General features: G+C 36.4%; 1 protein-coding gene across 6 annotated transcripts in view; it reads left to right on the top strand.

The window, feature by feature from the left end:
• The window catches only part of FOXN2 (forkhead box N2), a 70,987-nt gene that overhangs the window by 32,108 nt on the left and 15,321 nt on the right, over positions 1-23,558 (top strand). For all 6 annotated transcript variants that reach the window (XM_043987021.1, XM_043987017.1, XM_043987020.1 and 3 more), the window contains 2 exons: positions 14,616-14,740; positions 17,634-17,698. In XM_043987021.1, the coding sequence (XP_043842956.1) occupies positions 14,616-14,740; positions 17,634-17,698 (190 nt within the window). The remainder of the gene's footprint in view (positions 1-14,615; positions 14,741-17,633; positions 17,699-23,558) is intronic.

The following is a 23,558-nucleotide window of genomic DNA, read 5'->3' as shown; positions in this document are numbered from 1 at the left end:
CACAAGCTCCTCCCTCAATTGCCATCTAGTTACCTTTTCAAAAAAAGAAAACGAAAACAATTAGACATGTTTTTGATGAAGCTAGATTGGCTTTTAGTGGTCACATCTTTACTTTCTGAGCACTCAGAAAGCCCTAAATGTAGAAACTGGAGAGCCCTGGTTTGAATCCCAACTATTCTCCTTAAGACCTGTGTGACCTTGGGTAAATCATCTGTCTTGTGCTTTTTCTCAGGCTTACTGATATATAGTTCGTAGACTCCATTCTCTTTTTGAAAATAGGGTTGTGGCACAGTGGATGAAGTATTGGGCCTGGATTCAGGAGGACCTGAGTTCAAATCCGGCCTCAGACACTTGACACTTACTAGCTGTGTGTCCCTAGGCAAGTCACTTAACCTCATTGTCCTGCAAAAAGAAACTAGGCTCAACATTTATCTTCTATTGTGCAAAGATCATTAAAAAATCCTGGATAGCAGCTGTCATGTCTACTAGTTTTTGTAGTTTTTTAGTATGAGAACAGTTAAATCACTGATTTTCTCATAAACATTTACACTTTATCTTTCCAAGTCCAGTGATTATTATTCTAGACTGAGAAAACAAGCCACAAAATACTTGTAGTTCAGCCTTCTTATCATTAGCCCTAAGCAATTCCCAAACTTTTTATTTTTCCCATTCTTCTCCAACATATCTAAAGAACAAACTACCCTCCTTACCACCCACCACCTGCCCACTTTTTTTCTCTTGGCAATTGTAATCAGCTTGTTCATTCTTGGCTTTTACCCTTCAGATGTTAATCTAATGAGATAGTACTACTCCTCTGAGTCGAGAAATTATTGCTTCCATTTTCTAAATATATCTTCTTAAAAATCTGATTTTGTTAATGACTTCTTTCTGTATTTGTACTGTTCTCTTTAGGCAGCTCCCTTTTCCTTCCTCTGACTATTTATGCTTTAAAACATAAATTCAATAAGTATGATACACCCACTGTTGCTAGGCTCTGGAGATGCAAAGACAAAAATGAAGTAATCTCTGCTCTCAGTGAGCTTACATTTTACTTTTCACTCTTATCATGAACTCAGTGATGGTGGGGTGACATGCACTACATTACACCTAACTTACTGGAAGGTCCTATGGCAAGCTTTACCAAGGTGAGTGAGATGATCACAATGTCTTACTTTTGAGATTTGTACCTTAGCATGATACTATGCCCACTTTAGTTTGGAAATTGTATAACTTACATGCTAATGTGTCCTTGCTTCCATTTTGTTTAATGATACCCAAAAAGATACATGTTCCACAACCATTGGTAAAGGTGAGATTTTCATAAGATAACAAAGACTTTCTATTGGCTTCTCAACAGATTTTGTTGCATGAATAAGTTTGCCCTGCTTGGCCTCCTTCCCCCAACCAAAAACGTTGTCAGGTATTTAATAGAAGGATTCGTTCCCCATTCCCTTTTCCTTTTTGGATTGTCAACTGTTAGAATCATTCTCAGATTCATTTGAGAATCCACATTATGTACATTGCACTAAGTTTTCCATGCTATTGAGATGTAGATAGACAAATTATCATGTGTTATTATAGGTAAAGGGTAAGAATATTAGTTCCACTTTTTCTGACAAATCCCAATTCCAGAATATTTATCCTACCTAATGACCTCACTCTATTAATTTTTTTGGATTAAGTTACTCTTTCACTGTTTCATGATATACCACTTAGTGAAACTGTTATCAACCTATGTAATATTTTAAAGCAAATACACTTTTGAATCATCCAGGGAGGAGTTTTGGAACAAATTGGATTGGGAAGAAGCAATTATAAAAATTATACTTTAAGTAAATTCTAAGGTACTTTTTTAAATTTTAATTTTTTAAGGTACTTTTTTTGTGGATGGAGTTAATTCATACTAGAAAGGGCTACTTAAAGTAAATCTCCTTCAAATTGGGACTAAGAGTTTCATAGTAAATAGTATGATTGGACATTATCTTGAAAAATGAAACAACATATAAAATGATAAATTATTTTGTCTTATTTTTTAAAATAATCAAAACTGCTCATTCTTAGAAGGAACACAAGCATAGAATGAACATATTGGAACTTTGGCCTTTTTTTTTTTAATAGTGAAAAGAGTATGATAAGAAAGCAAGATAACCTTTATTTCACTTTTGACATATAATAAGAGATGGCCATTATTGGCCATTATTGCAAAAATATTATAGGGTTTCATCAGTTTTCTTAGGGGCTCCTATTAATCCTTTGATATTCAAGTCATAGGACAGCTAGGTGGCGCAGTGGATAGAGCACCAGCCCTGGATTCAGAAGGATCTGAGTTCAAATCTGGCCTCAGACACTTTACATACTTACTAGCTGTGTGACCCTGGGCAAGTCACTTAACCCCAATTGCCTCACCAAAAAAAAAAAAAAAAAGAAAGAAAGAAAGAAAAAGATATTCAAGTCATTCCTTTTTGAAGACTCACCAAAAATCAGATATTAACGGAGGCATGACAGTGAGTCAGGATGGGCATATATTCTGTCCCTAAGGCAAGAGGAATGTTTAAATTGGGACTAGTTTTATAAGTAATTTATTCATTAGTGAATGTTTTTGATATTAGGATTACTTGTGTTTCCCTTTGCAACCTCATAAGAAGGTGGCTAGAGAGTCAGTCTTTCAGAAAGACCTGGCTTCAAATTTTGATTTAGCCTGGCTGTGTGACCAACCCTAAGCATGTCCCCTAACCTCTTGTTGCCTCCAGACAACTCTCCTAAGACTAAGTTGTAGAACAGTTGCTGGTCGTTATTGGTTGCTGGTGTTTCATACTCTAGTGAAATCATGGGTCTGAACCAAAACAAATTGCAACCTTGTCACTAAGGGTACTCAAATTGGGAAGACCCCCCCCATTTTTGAAAGTTTTGGATATACTCTTTTCTTTTTTTTTTAATTTTTGGCGGAGCAGTGTGGGTTAAGTGACTTGCCCAGGGTCACACAGCTAGTATGTGTCAAGTGTCTGAGGCTGGATTTGAACTCAGGTACTCCTGAATCCAGGTCTGGTGCTTTATCCACTGTGCCACCTAGCTGCCCCATACTCTTTTCTAAAAGAAAAACTTTAATGAAATGAAATAAAATACCTTAATGATATTTGCATGGAGCTTTAAAGTTTGCAAAGTGTTTTGTATATATTATCCCATTTGATCCTTAGAGAACACTCTTGTGAGGTAGGTGGTACAAAGGAGGAAACAGTCTGAGAGAGGTTAAGTAATTTGGCCATTGTCAGACAACATAGCTAGTGTCTGAGGAAAAATTTGAAATCAGGTCTTCCTGACTTCAGTCCATCTCTCTATCCTCTAAACCACCTTTGTTGCATGTTAAATGGGCAGGTAGTTATTTTGTATTGTTTAGAAGCTTAAAAAAAAGTCACATACAACAAGATATTAAATTGAAAACTTTGAAAGTAAGACTGTTCTGTAGAGTAATGCTTAATGCTACTTTCTCTTTTTATTCATTCTTGTGTTTCCAGGGAATAATGCAATCAGGAATGTTGTATTCTTTTTGGAAAGAGTAATGCTATTATTTGAATATTTGTTAAGTAAATGAGGGTCGGTTGTGGTACTATGAATCAGTAGCTTGCTTTAGAGTCAGATAACCTGGGCTCAAGGCCTGCCTCTGACATAGATTGACTGTATAATCCTCAGACAGTCATTTAACCTTTTAGCAGTCTTGTACTATTAGTTGCAGAGAGGGTAATAATATACATTCATAGACTAAATTCTTCACTGAGAGCTACGTAAATTAATGAAGTATAACAACAGGTTCTATCTAAAAGAAAAAAAGTTAGTAGCTTAATCATGAAACTCCCAAGCATACATGGATATTTTTTTATCTTTTTAGGTTTTATGGCAGTTGTTTTGCAACAGTTATATCTCTTAAGTTTAACTCTTTACTTCAGTTCCTATACGAAGGTCCAGGGTTTTATGGGATATCCAAGGAGGACTAGTTCCTCTGGCATGAGGACTTCCTAAGCCCTTTTCAAGGCTGCTCATCTACCTTTGGAATTCACATGGCATGTAACTGTCACCTGTGGCTCCAAGGAGCTGTAGGATGCACAGCAGCCATACCATGGAAAAACCATCTCAGTAGATAAGCTGTATATACTAGGTTATGGGTAACCTCGGGGGCCACGGATCTATCAGTGAGTTAGGGGGTTGTCTACCTCAAGCATATGACTGTTAAGAACAATTTATTCCAACGGTCATGAAGGCAGCTAAAGCAGGTACTATGGAACAGTTAGAACTTGTTCGGACATCCAAGATGCCAGGGTTATTCACTGCATCCTGGGCTGTCACCAGTCATCCTGACTTTTGTCTTGCCACTGGACTTTGATGACTCTGAAAGAGAGTAAGGTTGATGACTTTGTGCAGCTCTGCCTCACAAATGCACAAGTTAAGACATTACCCTGCAATGTCATTGGTTCTCTTTGAAAATGAAGGACAAAACAACAGGCAAAGCTCTAAGTAAAAGAACAAAGGCTTTAGCTCATCTTAGTTCACCTAATGGTTTGGAAAGCTTGTAGTTCTAATTTCTGAATGGTTGACTTCATTCCTCATCAAACTTTCATTTGTTCCTCACTTTACAGCTATTTATAACTTTTTGCTGCACTGTCAATGCCCCTAATTGCCAAAATGGGATGATTTAGGTCAAAAGAACAATAAATTGTGGCATGCTATTAAGTGAAAATAGTGGAAATATAGAATAGCAAATAATGGACTTGACATCCCTAGTGAATAAACATGAGGATGTACTCTAATCCTTTCAGACCACCAAGATATTGTTTACTGTACCAGAGAGAAATAAATGTAAAGAATTAATATTTTCCCCAAAGAATTACACTTAGTTGTGTCAAATAGTTAAATATAATCACCTACTAGTAGTTAGAAATGACTAGGGGAGTTAATAGCATGAGGCAATGTCAAAATACCAAACTATTCCATAAGTGCCAATATTAAGTGGTAAAAACTATTGGTATAGCCAGGTCAGAGAGATAGAGAATTGGAATTAATAGGAAAAACCTCATTTAAAAGTTACAGCTTGAACTGTGCTTTGAAAGATGAGTTTTATGCAGAAAGACAGAGAAAAAGGATATTTTAGGCAGGGAGTGAATTAAGGGGAGAGAAAGGAATCTCTAACATGGTTTTGTAGTAAGGTAGAAGATTGATTTTTGGGGGGCCATTACCTTGAAATACACACTCTACCTTCACCCTCATAGTTCACCTACTGACTTGGAGACCTGTGATTTTGATTGGTGAGCTTTCACCATTTCTGACCCTGGCCAGATCCCTATACTACCGATTAAAGTTTGGCCCTCTCCCTATCCCCCAGTCCAATGACTTCCCTGACCTAAATACCCCTTCCTTCCCAACATTCCTACCCTCTTTGTCTTTTATTAGAATGTAAGCCCTTTGAGGTCTGTGACCCTCTTTCTGGTTTTGTGTACTTGGTGATTAGCACAGTACCTGATAAATGTTGTTGTTCATTCATTTCAGTTGTGTCTGACTCTTCCTTGACCTGACCCCCTTTGGAGTTTTCTTGGGCAAAGATATTGAAATGGTTTGCCATTTTCTTCTCCAGCTCATTTTACAGACGACAAAACTGAGCAAACAGGGTTAAGTGACTTTTCTCTGAGGAGGAAATCCTGATACATAGGAAGCATTTAAAAAAAATTTTTTTTTAATGAAGCCATTCATAAGGTAGTTCTAGATTATAAAGAGCTTTAAATGCTGGGGGCGGGGGGGCAGCAGCTAGGTGGCTCAGTGGATTAAAAAAAAAAGCTAGGCTGAGGAGTTGACAGTCTTATGTGGGTATGTCATATTTCAGGTTTAGAGGATCATTCATTCAAACCCCTTCATTTTAATGGGTAGGCCCAGGGAAGTTAAGTGACTTGATCAAGAGTGATAAAATTAGGAAGCAGCAAAGCCAAGATTTGAACCCAAGTTTCCTGCTTCTATATTTAGCACTCTTTCTACTGTAGCATAGTAGAGAAGGAGAAAAGTTTATATGAAGATTCCAAATGGAATCAACTTTGGATACTTGGCTTCAACTAATAATTTTGGTTAGTTCAACAAGCATTTATTACCATGTGTAATACTATTACTGTTACCTTACTTTCTTCAAGGCACAATGCGAAGCAATGGAGATCAAGTAGTCCCTGCCATCAAGTAACTCCTGTTCTAAGTAGGAGAGATAATATGTAAATAAATATGTACACACAAGATAGTGAAAATGGAAGACACAAGGAGTTGGCAGTGAGAAGGGAGAGCATTCTAGGCTAATGCACAGCTAGTGAAAAGGCACAGATGTGGGAATGGAGTGTTGTGTGCAAGGAATAGCAAGGAGGCCAGTATAGCTGGATCATAGAGTGCCTGGAGCAGGGAATAAAATAAGAAGACTGGAAAGATAGGAAGCAGCCAGAATGTGAAGACCATAAATGCCAGAGAACTTATTTGGTCCTGGAGGTAATAAAGAACTATTGGAATTTATTGAGTACACTTTGGAAAATCACTTTGGTAGCCACGTGAAAGATGAATCAGAGTGCAGAAACTTTTAGACTTCATTTTCTGTGATCCTCTGTTTTCCCCTCTCCATAGATTTGAAAGATCATTTCTTCCTTGCTCTTTAATTTGTTTTTCATATCATCCTTTACATCTCAGTTATATGTGCATTTGGAACTTATCTTGCTATATGGGATGAGATGTAGACCTATACCTAGTTTCTGCCAGATTGTTTTCTAATTTTTTCAGCAGTATTTGTTATGTAAATTATTAGTCCCACTAGCAAGGAATCTTTGGATTTATCACACTTGTGGCTACTGTGCTCAATTGCTTCTATATTTTGTGAACCTAATCTGTTCTACTCATCCATCTTTCTATTTCTTAGTCAATATCAAATAATTTTGGTGATATATATAAAATAAAGTCTTTTGCACAAAGCAGTACAATTAAAATTAGAAAGGAAACAGGTAAATGGAAAAAACTTGGTAACAAATAGATCTGATAGTTTCATTTCCAGGATAAATAGGGAATTGATTCAGAATTTAGAAGAATAAAAGCTGTTCTCCAGCTGATAAATGGTAAAAACCAACCTCTCAAATAGCCAAATGAAAAAAATGCTTCAAATTACTATTTTTGTTTTGTTTTGTTTAGTGAGGCGATTGGGGTTAAGTGACTTGCCCAGGGTCATACAGGTAGTAAGTGACAAGTGGCTGAGGCCGGATTTGAACTCAGGTCCTCCTGAATCCTGGGCCGGTGCTCTATCCACTGTGCCACCTAGCTGCCCTCTCAAATTACTGTTAATGAAGAAGAATGTATTTAAGAAGAATGAATTAAGGCAACTCTAAGGTCCTACCTGATATTATCAAATTGGCAAAGTTGACAGAAAAGGAAAGTGATAAAAGTTAGAGGAGCTATGGGGAAAGGTACATTAATAGACTATTGATGACACTATGAATTAGTCATTTTGGAAAGTAATTTGGAACTGTTCTCCAAAAGTTATTAAACTGCATACTTTTTGACCCAGCAATGCCACTATCAAGCTTATTCTTCAAAAGGATCAAAGAGAAAACCCATTATGTGCAAAAATATTTATATAGCATCTCATTTGTGGTGGGAAAGAACTGAAAACTAAAGGGGTACTGTTAATAGAGGAATTATTGAACAAATTATGGTAAATAAATGTGATAGAATACTATTATGTCATAAGAAATGCAGAGAATGGTTTCAGAGAGAAACCTAGGAGAAATACAAGAACTGATTCAGAGTGAGGTGGGTAAGATCCAAGAGAACAATATATACATTAACAACATTATAAAGACAGCTTTGAAAAAGTTAATAACTGATCAATGCAAATGACCAACTGCTATTTAAAGGACCCATGATGAAACATGGTATCTCTACCTCTTGACAGGTTATAGATTGAGACATTTTTTCAAAATGGCCAGTATGGGAATTTGTTTTGCCTGCCTTTGCATATAATAATAGTTTGGGTTTTTACAATGAGGGATGCTAGGAGGGAGAAAAAATAGACTTTTGTTCATTAAAAATAAATTTTTTTTAAAAAAAGATGGCTTGGAGGGGCAGCTAGGTGGCACAGTGGATGGAGTACCAGCTCTGGAGTCAGGAGTACCTGAGTTCAAATCCAGCCTCAGACACTTAACACTTACTAGTTGTATGACCCTGGGCAAGTTACTTAACCCCAATTGCCTCACTAAAAAATAAAAATAAAAAGATGGCTTGGAATAAGGAGATATTTGAGATAGGGAGGTCAGTTAAAAGCTTTTGCAGTATTCCAGGTAAGAGATAATGAGAACATGAACTAGGGTAGTGACTGTGTGAATGGGAAAAAGCAAGATGTATAGAATATGAGGGTTTTTTGTTGTTCATTCATTTCAGTCTTGTTCAATTCTTCATGATCCCATTCGGGGTTTCCTTGGCAAAGGTACTGGAGTGGTTTGCCATTTCCTTCTCCAGCTTATTTACAGAAGAGGAAAGCGAGGCAGACAATATTAAATGCCTTGCCCAGAGTCCCACAGCTAATAAGTATCTAGGGCTAGTGCTGTATCCACTGTGACACCTAGCTGTCCCCATTGGATATGTGGGGTGAGCAGGAGTAAGGAAGTGCTGACATCAAGATTTTAAAACGGAGTGATTACTAGGAGGATTGTGGTACCCTTAAAATATCTGGGAATTATCTTCATAGAGATGGTCATTGAATCCATAAGAACAAATGCATTCACTAAGTGAAAGTATAAAGGAAAAAGAGAGTTAGTCTTGGGGGACACTCATAATGAGCATAATATGAAGAGCTAACAATGGAGACTGAGGAGCTGAGGAGGGTATCACCAGAAAGGAGAACCAGGAGAGAGAAAAACCCAGAAAGGAGAAAGTATCCAGTCACAAGTCAAGGAATATCAGAATTGAGTAAAGGCCATTAGATTTCTCAAGAAGTTACTGGTAACTTTGGAGAGAGCAGTTTTGGTTGAATGAGGTTCGAAGCCAGGTTGCAGAGAGTTTAGAAGAAAGTGAGGGGAGTAAGTGGAGGCATCCAGTGTAGCCACAAAGGGAAAGAAGATAGAGAATTATAGCTAGTGGAAATGGTCAGATGAAGGTTTTTTGAGGACTGGGGAGAAACAGGCCTATTTGTAGGTAGCAGAGAGGGAGAGATTGAAGATTAGAGAGAGAATAGGGATGTTAGTAGGGCAATTTGTTGAAAGAATACAGAGCTGATTGGATTAAGAGTGAATGTAGGGGGGGGCAGCTAGGTGGCACAGTGGATAGGGCACCAGCCCTGGAGTCAGGAGGACCTGAGTTCAAATCCGACCTCAGACACTTAACACTTACTAGCTGTGTGACCCTGGGCAAGTCACTTAACCCCAATTGCCTCACTAAAAAAAAAAGAGTGAATGTAGGGGGCAGCTAGGTGGCGCAGTGGATAAAGCACTGGGCCTGGAGTCAGGAGGACCTGAGTTCAAATCCAGCCTCAGACACTTGACACTTACTAGCTTTGTGATCCTGGGCAAGTCACAACCTTCATTGCACTGAAAAAAAGGAAATTTTTTAAAAAAGTGAATGCAGAAGGGTTTTTTGCTCTGGCTAAGAGAAGTGTCTCAGACTATTCATCTAAGACAGCTTGAAAGATGTAGTCTGAGTGAAATGAGGAGTGGAAAAAGGAGAACTTTTGGCATAAAAATCTCATTTTTTTCAGTTGAAGTATAAGGTGAGGTCCTTAGCTGAGAGGGTGGAGGGAGGAAATGCTATGGGAAACAAAGGGGGATGAAGTTTGACATCATGGAGTGGGAAAGCAAATCAGTTAAGAATAGGTTTTCTTGGGGCAGCTAGGTGGCGCAGTGGATAGAGCACTGGTCCTGGAGTCAGGAGTACCTGAGTTCAAATCCGACCTTAGACACTTAACACTTACTAGCTGTGTGACCCTGGGCAAGTCACTTAACCCCAATTGCCTCACTAAAAAAAAAAAAGAAAAAAAGAAAAGAATAGGTTTTCCTTTTAGCAAGGGCCCAGTTGAGATGAATTAATATAAATTTGTAGTGGGCCTACTAGATAGATGATCTATGATTTCATTCTAGCTTTAGAGTCTATGATCCAATAAGAAGGAATTTTATTAGTGCAAGAAAAAGCTTGAAATATTAGCAAAGTAGAAGAATAAATATTTTATTGTTTGTATTATATGCCCTTTTTTTAAAGACTAGGGGACACCTTAGAGTTTTTAGGGAGAGTGGATTCTGATCCTTAGAGGAAGGAAGACTATATGAGATTGTGTGCATAAGAGCCTCTTATATCGAGACTCCCAAAAAAACCAAAGTGAGAGCTAGAGATGGGGCTGAGAATAGGAACTAGAATGGAGACCAGAATAGAGATGAGAGTTGATTAGGGACAGGAATCAGGCTCAAGTGGAGGAAGTAGGATTGAAGAGGGGAGATAAGACCTCAGCTCCTATCATGACAGCCTCTACCATCTACCCCATTACTATGGAGACAGGAGTGATATCAATATCTCCCTCTTCTAGAAGAGAAAGGATAGGTGTTCCATCATCAACCATCTGGAACCAATATTGATCATTGCATTTGATATGAGTTCTGACAGTGCATATATTTCTTGGTTCTACTTTATTAACTCTGCATTATTAGTCCATACAAGTTTTCCCAGGTTTCTCTCATTTCCTCACATTCATAATTTTTTGTAGTGAAATAATCATTATGTTAATTTGCCACAATTTATTCATCTCTCAATTGATGGATATGTTTTTTCCAGTTTTTGCTACTTATAAAAGTGTTATTAATATTTCAGTTTATACACTATGGGATATTCTTTGTGTCATTGGCCTCATTAGGATATATGCCTAGTAGTAAGATTACTGGTTCAAAGGGCATTCACATTTTAGTAACTTTTCTCAAAAGTTTATTTATAATTTACAACTCTCCCAACAGGATTGTTATTATTGTGTTGATCTTCCAGAAATGATTGTTTCTGTTTTTCATCATCTTTGCCAATTTTGGTGTAGAGGTGAAACCTTAGAAGTTTTTAGTTTGCATTTCTTTTATCAGTGATTTTTAGCATTTTTTCTACTATGTTGATAGGTTACATTTCTTTTTGGGAGAAAAAGTGCTCATATCATTTGGCTACTTATTTGTTGAGGAATAAACTTTGCCCTTTTAAATTAGCTTTATGTGAAAAACTATACATTGTTCCAAAATATAACAAACTGAAAGAAAGTATGTGCATGTTTCCTGTTTCCATCACATAAATGTCTTCTCTTTGCACATTTATTTTGACAGCACTTTATCAATCTCTTCATTTACTCATATCTCAGCTTCATGTAGTATGTATCTTATAATATATAGATAAGGTTTTAGATGAAAATTAGTAAGTTGTGAGGTGTATTTTAGCTATATAATCTAAAACAAATTTTAGCTACATAATCTAAAACAAAAAGCAGTAAGTACATAGTCTTCTCATATTACCAATAGCAGAGCTAGGGAAAGGAAATGCTACCATGGAAACATAACCAGAATTACTTGAGACCACACTCAAGAAGCTTAACTGTTCTCCAGCAGTACATTTTCAATATTGATTTTCCTACTTTCATATTTTAAGAGCTCATTTCATAGTGATCAAAACAACTACAATCTTCCCGCAAAACAATGTGAAATGCAGTTTTGAACTTTTTTCTAAGCCATATAGAACTATGCCAAAATAGAACATTTTGGTAGATAATTTTTTTTTAAACCTGATAATTTATTGGTGATTAAATTATTATGCCTTTTCCACCTAACAACCATGGTTTGTAAAGGTTAAAATTTATCGTAATGTAAAACTGAGCAGAGTTCTGGAAAGCAATAGTACTAGTTTCTATAGTTTTATGCTATGATTTCAGAAGCACCAAATTATTTGTGATTTAATTTAAAATTTTCCTGTCTACATTTTAATCACCAAACACATAATTAGCTCTTACTGATAAGATTTAAGTAGTTGATTTTTTTCTTGGGTGCTTAAAATAAATCTTTTGTTGATATCTTTCCTTCTACTTTTCTACTCTATTCTTCCACCCCCACAAGAGACATCACTAATAAAGTATCACGTGAGCAAGAAAAAAAAATTTCCAAAAAATTAGACAACGTATCCAAAAACTGATGTTATATGCAGTATACCACAACCATTGTTCTTCCACATCTTCAAAGGAGCCAGGTGATGTGTGCACTCCTACCTTTTTGAGGCCAAGCTTGGTTATTATAATTCTATATCATTGTTGTATTGTTTTGTTGTTTTTCTTTTTTGTGTACATTGTTATAGTTGTATATATGTAATCAATCAATAAACATTTGTTAAGAGCCTACCATGTTCCAACACTAGATGTCTTTCCATGCTTCATGCTCATTAATCATACATTCATGATGTTTAGCATTTCTAACAATATAATAATATTCCTTTTTTTAACTCTATTTTTGGGGTGTGAATTCAACCTCTTCCATACTTTGTAAGGTAATAACTACCTATTCTTTAATCATTGGATGATACAGACTCAGATTTATATCATTTGAATCTGAAGGGATGGAAAGAGTGAGAGAAGGGGAAAGTTAGGGAGAGAGTGTTAGGAAAGTACTACTTGTATTGCAGTTTGTTTAGCCTTTCTTTAAGCAATGGCAAACTCCTTTGTTTCCAGTTCTTTGCTCTCACAAAAAGTGCAACTAAAAATATTTTGGTGTATTTGGGATCTTTTTGATGTATATGGGGTCTCCCTTGGGATTTATAACCAGTAGTGAAATTTCAGGGTCAAAGGGTATAAATGTTTGAGACACTTCCTTTGCATAATTCCGGACTGCTTTCCAGAATGGTTGTGCCAATTTACTGATCCACCAACAGTCCATTAGTGTTTTCATCTTGCCACAGCCCCATGGTTATTTCATTTATAAGGTAGTGCCTGTTTAAGGTATTGCCCTTTTGTGTGTATTTCTTTGTTACCGAATTAAATCTATTCAGAATTCTAAAAAAAACAGCTACTCTAAATTCAGAGACCATTTTTGCTTTATTTTGGTTGTGATAACAAGCCAGCACTATTCTTTGATTATAGGACAAAGTTAATTCATCAAAATGAGAATTTGTTTACTCTCCACAAGCTAAACTGTTAGAGTATAGCTGGAATGGCTTTGAGTACAGGATAAGACAATGTATGGACTGTAATCTTAGAATTAATTTAGCTGGTTTGCAGCGACTTATCTCCAGGTTGACTTTGGAATTATGAATTTTTTTAAACCAAAACAATTTTCTTCCATGGAAAAGAATGGTTGTGATATGCACTGGTGGATAGAATACCTATGCCAATAAAATCCCAGATCCCTGTAGAATTGAAGTAATATAATAGATCATTTGAAAATAAAGTAAGAAATAGTATGCTGTTTCATTTTTAGCCTTCTTAATTTTGATCATAATTGATTTTTCAAAAAAGTATAGCTAGAAAGATTTTTCCAATAGGCAAACAAGGTAATAGTTTTTCTACCTACTCCCTCCATCCCCAAACAAACCCTTTGGTTAGTAATATTTTTATCTTGATTTTCTAATCTTATTAGTAATATGTAATTTTGGGGGTTTTTTTGGTTTTTTTTTTGTTGTTTTTAGTGAGGCAATTGGGGTTAAGTGACTTTCCCAGAGTCACACAGCTAGTGAGTGTTAAGTGTCTGAGGCCAGATTTGAACTCAGGTCCTCCTGACTCCAGGGCCAGTGCTCTATCCACTGCGCCATCTAGCTGCCCCAGTAATATGTAATTTAACATTAATTGCCAGGTTTCTTCCTGTAGGTAGGACCCAACAGTGTAAGGATTATAAATTGTTTCAACTCTCCATCTAATTGCTTTCTTGTGTGTCTCCCCCCCACCCACCCAGTTTCCTGCTATCTTGTGCTATAAATCCAATTTTATTAATCCTCTTTAAAAGGTATTTATCAAAAAAGCTACCTGACCTGATCACCATATTCTTCATATATTTTGCAGTTTGTGTATTTCAGTTAGCAAACTTTAGTAAAACTGGGGATTGAGCCTATGAGCGATCATTCTTTATTAAAGACTATCTTGCTGACTTGGACCTCTCTAGCCTGCAGTGCTTTTTTCCTTGCTTTGAATTCATGGTACTTATTGTTGATACTATTCATTTAGCAATTAAATGTGTTTGACATCCTTGTCAAATAAAGCCAAGTTTCCTGACCCTAAAACTTGGCATGCTATCTACCAGCTGTGTAAAAACATTGCCACATGTAATCTGTAGTTTTGATACACAGTTTCACCTTTAATCTTTTGTGAAGAAGATATAACACTGGCATTGCACAGAAAACGTCTTGGCAAATGCTGGTATACGATGTCTTCCCAGCTAGGTTTTTCGGCATCATAAGGGCAGCAACACATTCTCACTCCCATCCCTGTAGCCTTCCTCATTTCTTCCCCTCTTCCTTTTCTGTAAGCTTATAAATATTGGAATAAGAACATTTAAATTCTAGTTATCTGTGTACTCTAAAAACTTTAAAAAAAAAAAACCAAAACATTAATCCTGTTGGTTCTTTACTGCTAGGTGAATGGAAAAGGTTCCTTATGGTGTGTTGATCCAGAATATAAACCCAATCTTATACAAGCACTGAAGAAGCAGCCTTTTTCCTCAGCACTTGCATTTTACACCCCTCCTGCATCACCACAAAAGTAAGGGTTTATTCAGTTACAAATAATTAGTGGTTTAAGTGTTTGGGGGTTCCTGAAGTGAAGAAATGGCAAAATTTTCATTTAAAGCTGAATTTAGGATGAGACAGTGACCTACATTGTGCTTTTGCTTTGGGATTATTTCATTCATGCCTGTGAGAAATAAGTGATCATTTAAAACTTTCTTTTAAACAAATGTTTCTAAGGCCCAAGGAAATGGTAGGAACATACATTTAAGTTTATTAAAAAAATAAGCAAATAGCATTTTTGGGGGTCATTTTAAAGTTTAAATCATGTTAAGTATATATCTTTGAATTGGAGTTTGGTTTTTTGGTTCAAAGAAGCATTCTGTAACCATTTTGGATCTATTGTTATCTGTAACCATTATTTGATTTGAGTCAGGTAGAAGTCTGTGCAGCTATTATAAGGAGCTCGCAAAAGTGTGCAACACACTCATACAACAAAGTTAATTTTTAATGTCTCTAAATTCCATTAAAATTTTTTTTCATTGAGAATTTAAAGTTTCAGTTTGGAGTTTTACCAAAAAAAAAATTGTCTAATCACGATGGCAGGGATTGGGGAGGGGAGGGATGTGAAGGGAGAGAAAGATTTGTATAGATACTATAAAAAAGCCAAGTTGACATGTCTACAATGAAACTACTAAATATTTTTAGCTTCCTATTGAACTGCTAATAGGTCGGAAGAATGTGCATCAATAAGATCTAGCTCTAGTTAATACAATTTAAATAAAAGCTAGCAGTTTTTACAGCTATCTTTCCTATAAGGAAATGATCAGTTGATGATATTCATTCATATAAGTCTAACTAAAGTAAAGTTTGAAATTGATGATGGAGGTTAGCCTTTTAAGTTTATTTTTAAAATTTCCCCCCAAAACATGGATAATTAAAAATTGGCAGTGTTTCTAGAAATTCACATATAACACATATTTAAAATACTATGTTTTTTGTGTTTCTACTTCAATATTTATGATTCTGTTAATGATTTTTTTTTTTTGCCTTCCCATATGTTCAAGGGTTTACCAAGCTTACTGGAATTTTAGAATTTTTTTGCCTTGTCTAAAACAAAAATAAATGATAACAATGTCACAATATAAAGGATACCTATTTTGATATAACCTTATCCATTTTTTTGGTTATGCATTTTGCTTTTAACACTATTGTCATTTTCTAAGTACCACCTATGCCCCATGTAAATAAAAGCAGTTAAGTAAAACCTTACAAAATTATATCATCTGGCAATGTAGACAGTATTCTGTACTTTCTCCCTCCCTTACCCTCCTTCCCTTCCTGGATTAGGGAAGTATATTTTGTCACATGATCGTTAAACTTGAGATAGGTCACAGCAACTGATCTGAGTCTGACTGCCTTTTAGAAAGGTTGTTTATTGGAGTTTATCCTATATACAGTTCTCTTAGTTCTACTTATTTCATTCTATGTTAAAAATTTTATCTTGTGTTAAAATTTTTCCCCATTTAAAATAATAAGACCTAGAAAAAAGCTTAGATATAGTCTCCTATAATTTATTCATCTTACAGATGACAAAAGGAAGTCCCAGAGAGATGAAGTAACTGGCATACAGACACACACCTAGGTGTAGTGGCAGACTACTCTCCTGTTTTGATGACTTAATTTCAGAAACATTTTCAATAGAAAATAAATTATTGGATAGAATGACCTCCCTTTGAACTCCTAAAATCCTATCCCATATATTTTTTACCACCTCCATTATCACTATTACTATATTACCACCATCTAGACCATTACTACCGACTTCACCATAACCATTATCACCATGACATTTTATCACTATAAGTACAAAATCATGGAACTAGGAACCCAGAAGCCATCAAATACAGCTTAAAATTCACCAGATGAGACCTGGCACTGTGACAAGGATTTGGAATCAAAGGACCAGGGCTTGAATCCTGGCTCTCCCTACTTACTTTCTATTCCCTGTATGACCTGCAGCCCCTTCCTGCTCTGATACAGAGATCCTCTTGTGACATAAAGTCATAGTTTAAAAGTCTAATGGAAAGGCTTATTGTAATGTATGTAAAATTTTAATAGTAACGTTAACAACATTGTGGTCATTAAAAAGGTGGAAAATTTATTTGATAAAACACATTTGTTCTAATATAGATAACACAGTACAACAGTAGTTATTTTTTGTCCGGTTTCTAGATTCTTGTGATTACATATATTTATTAGTGAATACAAGTATCAGTGTAATATTTATAATCTTTATTATTATAAATGTTTTTTAAAGTACTCACAATGTGTAGATAAAATTAATTGGTTGTCAGCAGAAATGAGTCTACATAAAGCAAAACTTTTTTTTAACCCTATGGATTATTGGAACTTTTGTCCCAGTAGTTACACTTACATTCATCATTTAAGCATCGAGTCTTTCCTAAATTTCTCCAGTACCAAACTGGACTGCGTATCATCTCAGGAAACAGTTGGACAATCCAAAAATTTTTTCTCGTTGTATTGGGGGGTCTGGGGGTGGGGCACCAAGGGAGTGGGTTGGTAAACTCAGATAGCAAGGCCCAGACCTGTGATTTTGTCTGTGTGGGAAAATCCTGTTAAGAAAATTCCCTCACGAGTACAGTTTAGCAACTGTTCTGAATCTTATAATCTCAGAGGGTTGCCTGGAGTTCTGAGAGATTGCCCAGGGTCATACAGGCAATGAGTCAGAAGTGGACTTTGAACCTGGATTTACCTGACCAAGGCCAGCCCTCTAAGGAGTACACTACTCTACCCACCAACAAATAAATCTGCTAGCTAATAAAAAAAAAAAAGAAGAAATTTGACTGTTAAGAATTAAGTACAAAAAGGAACATAATAAAACTTTTGTTGTGATTTTATTTTTTTAGTGGATCCTCACCACCTCATTATATAACCTCTGTGTTAAAGCAGAGCCAGGTTCGAACTCTCAAAGGTATGTATAAAAATTTGATGTTATAAACTGTAAAAAAAAAAATCTGAAAATGTTACTAATTCCTATAGAATTTCATTTCTTAATAATACCATCATAGACTTTTTTTTCAATTGCTGTTGTTTAGATTAGCACATACCTAAGTTTTTTTGTCCCCATTCCTCACCATATTCTTATCAGGTTAGTTCATAAAAAATATGACTGAGCACAGTGCACAAGGAATGATGTCAAAGGTTCCACATGGTATATATGGCCTATATCTAAGAGTTCTTCTTTCCTCCCATTTCAGTAGGTCCTGCCATTTCATTTGAGGAGAGGTGTTTTCACAGGTTTTTCCTACCAACTTCAGACAAAATTCTTCAGTAAACTTAATCATGTTTTCCTCTTCTTGTGGGCTGTACATCAATTTGCCTCTTACGCCTCCTCTATTCTCTCCCCCCCCCCACCACATCCTAGTAAAACCATTGCCTTCCCTCTGTATACTGCCTTCTACCACTCCCTGAGTGGAACTAATGGACAGGCTGTCTTTCATTTTATACCTTTATATTTACCAACTTTTCATGGAACTATTTTCTATAGTAATAACTACATTTCCTCCCAATAAGCATGAAAAAAGTCTGGACTTAGACCACAGGGGGCTGGTTCTTTCTGTTTTAGGGTAGCCAGCTTTTATTTGTGAGAATGAATTATCTAGAAACTTGGGAAACCACTGAGTTTGTATAAAAGTTGAATCTTTGCGCCCCCCCCCCCCCAACTTCCATAACTACATTGGGGCAGCTAGGTGGTACAGTGGATAAAGCACCAGGCCTGGAGTCAGGAAGACCTCAGGTCAAATCCAGACTCAGAAACTTTCTAGCCGTGTGACCCTGAGCAAGCCACTTAACCTCTGGTTACCTCTGTTTCCTTATCTGTAAAATGAGAATAATAGCACCCACCTCCCAGGGATGTTGTGAGAATAAAATGAGGTAATAATTGCAAAGTGCTTAGAACATCGTAAGCACTATGTAAATGTTGGCTTTATTATTTTTATTCAGATATTTCTATTACAGTATACATGCCAGTTTGCAAGATTCAGAGGAATTACATGCTGAGTAAGCAAGAGAACAAAATGTATTGTGTGTATTTTTGTTGGATTTTTGTCTTGTTTGTTTGGTGAATTTGGAGAGGAGTCTTTGCATCATAAATCTACAGTCTGAGGACCTAAGTTCAAATTCTTGCTCTGTTGCTTACTACCTGAGGGACCTTGGGCAGATCATTTAACCTTCCTGGCCTTAGCTTCCTTATCTGTAAAAGGAGGGGAATGGATTAAATGGTTCCTGACCCTAACCCTGTGTGATTTTACATATGGTGATCTTACCTGTTGGTAGACTTAAGCCTAGTTTGAGATAGAACAGCTGTGGCAAAGAATTTAGCAATTTATAGTGAGGTTGGGTACTATTTAAATCAAAGAAGCTAGAAGGTACTAACAATTAATTGAAATAATACTCATAGCACTTTAAATTTTTCTGGGCCAATATTTCCAGTAGGGATTTCTTTTCCATTAGGATCCTCTAATATGTATGTTTTGAGAGACTACAGGGCCTTTCTATTTAAAACCGCAGAATTACTCATTGAACTTCAGCCCCCTTCCTTATATCATTCCCTGACCTGATTAAATAATTTCTTATCTGTCTTGTATACTTCACCATTATAAAATTAACAGGGTGTCTTTAAGGATTTCTAGTCTTATTTCAAAATTGCTGGGGGCGGCTAGGTGGCGCAGTGGATAGAGCACCGGCCCTGGAGTCAGGAGGACCTGAGTTCAAATTTGGCCTCAGACACTTGACACTTACTAGCTGCGTGACCTTGGGCAAGTCACGTAACTCTCATTGCCCAACCAAAATAAAATAAAAATAAAAAAACAATTGCTGGCATTTTATCACCATTTAGCTATGTACCAAATACAGACTAAATAGATCATTTATTTACTTATTAGATTCCTGTTGGTTTCATCTCTAAAAACGTGGTTGGGTTTGATGACCTAAGGTCATAAACTCAATACTATTTCTTTTTGGAATCTATAATTCCTGTTTTATGCTGCAACATTACCAGTGAAAAAGTGCAGGCTTTTTAGGAGATCAAGAATCATATTCATCAAAATATTTGGTCAAATCCAGCTTCTGTTCCTGATTTTATTTTCTTCACTTCTTTAAATGGCACAATAGAGGCTGTGAGGTAAAGCTGTAAAAATGCTGGCAGATCCGTTCCACTTTATACCTATTTGTTGCCTCCTAGTTTCAACTATAAGTACACTTGGAGTTAGATGGCTTTGTTGGGCCTCAAGTGATATTTTCTACTGACTTGTTTATCTCTCCACTGCTTTTCACTTTTTTAAAAGCTCATATTGTATGTAATCTTCTGCAGTATATTATATCTTGGCCCATTGTGTTTGGGAAGGAGATTAAAAGTTCACATCTTAGGTAGCTTCAGGACTCTTGGCCTCCTTATATTGTGGTCATTTTTTTTTTACACTGGATAGTTTATTTAAAGAAATAATAATTACAATCCTTTTCTTTCTCTAGTTTTGGTTTTTCAGAATCACCTTATTTAAAGGTCAGGTCGAATCTGCTCTAATTACCAACATTGTTGCCCCCCTCACCTTTATCCTTCTCACTTGATGTTCAGTTTTATCTGTCTTCTAATCTGTCAGTGATTTGAGTACACAAAGACAGCTTGTTATTCTCTGTTTAGATATGTAGTTCATTTCTCTTTTTTGATGTTATAGTGGTGCTCACCATGTCCAGTGCCTTTCCTCATAAAAAGTATTAAAAATCTTCTGATTAATGTACAGCCTTTTTCGCTTCTTTTTCCCCTTAATCCTATACCATCTGTTTCATTGTTATTCTTGTGTCTGCCTTCACATTGTAGTCACCAATCATCCAGGTATATGTTGACATATTTTGGAGGACTTACATTAAGTTCTTTGTAGAATTTTTTTCTGCCTTATCTATAGCATCATTAGTATATAAGCTACAACTATCTTTATGCTATTCTTGCCTGTGGTCTTCATTATAGGTGAATAGGTGAGATGGCCAAATATCACTTAAAATAATATCTCTTGTGAACTTTAGGCACACAGTGAAACCAACTCCTCATTAACAGTCAGGGGAAAATCTGTATCCTTCCATTTAGTTATTGCTTCTTTTTTATTATGTTTCATTTTATTATAGTGCCGGTACATATGATTTAGTTCTTACACTGGTATACTGAATCACTGGTTTTTGGACAATAATCTCACATCTGAAGTATCAAGTTACATGAATATTTTTAGGTAGTATTTTTTTTAAACCCATAGCATCCTCTGCCCTCTTTCCTTGTCCTTTGTAAAAGGAAAGGACTGGGGCAGCTAGGTGGCACAGTGGATAAAGCACCAGCCCTGGATTCAGGAGTACCTGAGTTCAAATCTGGCCACAGACACTTGACACTTACCAGCTGTGTGACCCTGGGCAAGTCACTTAGCCCCCATTGCCCCACAAAACAAAAACAAACAAACAAAAAAGGAAAGGACTGAGGGTTGTCTTATATTGCTTTTCTGTTTAATGGATGGTAGTGGTCGACTTACTGGTGATTGGCCTTTCCCAGCTTAGCCAGATTGTCCCTCGGGCAGGAGGCACAATCTGAGGAATCTGCAATCAGGTGCCATGCTCCTCTGGATAGCATTAAAAAGCTCATCTTCACCTCTATGACACAGTGAGACATAGGCATCAGAGTTTTTTGGAAGCCATTAAAACCAGTCTCCTCTAAAATGTATACGATGTGCTTCATCAATTAAAATGTAACATTCTTAAGTGTTTTTAAATGTAGCTGTAAAGATGTCTTTTCAATTTAATTTTAAATGCTAGAACAGATTGAGCACTATAAATAGAAATTGGAAATAAATTCTACTTCGAGATTATCGTTATATTTTTCTAACACTCCTAAGATCATACTTTGTCCAAACTGATGTAAACCAGGGGTCTTTGATTACTACAGTTTGGGGGGATTTTTTGGGGGGGGTGAGGCAATTGGGGTTAAGTGACTTGCCCAGGGTCACACAGCTAGTAAGTATCAAGTGTCTGAGGTCAGATTTGAACTCAGTTCCTTCTGAATCCAGGGCCAGTGCTTTATCCACTGCGCCACCTAGCTGCCCCCTTCTCCCTTTATTTTCATCCTGTTTTTGTCTTTCTCTTCACTGCCAATCATGTTGAAAGAGAAAACTACATTAACTATCTATTCTGAAGTTCACAATTTGGCTTCTGTCCATATCATTCTACTAAAACTGCTAAGTTAACTTGTGACCCAATCCAGTAGCCTTTTCACCTTTTACTCTTTTTCTTCTCTTCAGTATTTGACATTTGACCATCCTTTTATTCTTGGTCTTTTCTATGCCTTCTGAGATGTACTCTTACACATCTCCTTATATATCTAATTGCTTTTGCGATCGCCATCTCAAATCTCCTTTACTTCTTTCTCCTTCTTGTTAAATGGAAGCATCCCCTCAATTCTTTGCCCTTTGCCCTTTTTCCTTGTATCTTTATTGAATACTTGAGTGTCTGTGGAAGGCACTGTGCTAGGCATAGGAAAGATAAAGTCTTCTCAAAAACCTTCAGTGATTCTTTATTGTTTGCTAATTAAAGTTTTAGTCCCTTAGCCCATCATTTATTTTCTTCTACATGCTGGCCCTAACTACCACTGTAATGACCATAACTCTCCAGTAATCAGCAATATATGCCCTTGAGGCAGCTAGATAAGTGGTACAGTGGATAAAGTGATAGACCTGGAGTCAAAAAAGACCTTAGTTCTCATCCTGCCTTAGACACTTGCTGTATGACCCTGGGCAAATCACTTAACCTCTGTTTGCAAATGTTTCTTTATCTGTAAATTGGGACAATAGTAACACCTACCTTCCAGAATTCTGAGGATTAAATGAGAGAATATTTCTAAAGGACGTTACAAACCTTAAAGTTCTGCATAAATATATAAATGCTAATGGTGGTGGTGGTGGTGGTGGTAGGCAGTATACCTGAATTACTCACCACAGCTTAAGTTCCTCATTACCTTTCTCTGTCACATCTATAAATGTATATTTTGCTCAAATCATTCCATGTATATAAAATGCACCCGCATTTCATTTCTCCATCCCAAACCTAATCTTTACTTTTTGAAATCTTTCCTTTTCAGTGCCCAGTTTAGATACCACTCACCTCTTCTATAAAGCTAGTTAGGAATCCTAGCTAGAAAGGAACTCAGGGCATATCAAACAAAGAACTTGCATAGCACTTTTATATCTGTTTTTCCGGTTTAGCCTTTTCTTTATTTATATAGTAGTTATTTGTTATCCCTTGCTTGAATATATGCTTCTTGAGGGCAGGGAATCTTGTCTTATTTGGCTTTGTACCTCCCACAGAGCCTTCCACATAGTGAGTCCTTGAATGAATGAATGGACAGTATTAAAAAGCCAACTTTTCAAGAAGGTGGAAGATTATGAAGTCTTGGGTAAGATGCTGAAGATCTTAGGGACATAGCTGTTTCCATCATTGGTGCCCATTTAAGACAAGTAATTCGGAAGAAAAAGGCAATTTGAGAAGTGAACAACTGGTTAAGAAGATGATGTTTAAGAATAGGATTTGGATTTATGGACTATGGCTTAAAGTATAGGAATGACAGGCTTCCAGCCAGGGATGGAGTGCTGGTAAGAATGCTGCCTAGAATCTTACAAATCTAATCAAGAGTTTTAAAATGAAAAGGAAGTGGAAGGGAGAAAAACTGCCTATGTATGTACCAAGCTAGATGCCAAAGAGTATAGCTAAGTAGAAAAAGAATAATATCAAGATTAATACCACAT

Source organism: Dromiciops gliroides, chromosome 2, assembly GCF_019393635.1.
Source record: "Dromiciops gliroides isolate mDroGli1 chromosome 2, mDroGli1.pri, whole genome shotgun sequence".
In the NCBI taxonomy this organism is placed as follows: domain Eukaryota; kingdom Metazoa; phylum Chordata; class Mammalia; order Microbiotheria; family Microbiotheriidae; genus Dromiciops; species Dromiciops gliroides.
This window is presented reverse-complemented; position numbering and strand designations above follow the sequence as displayed.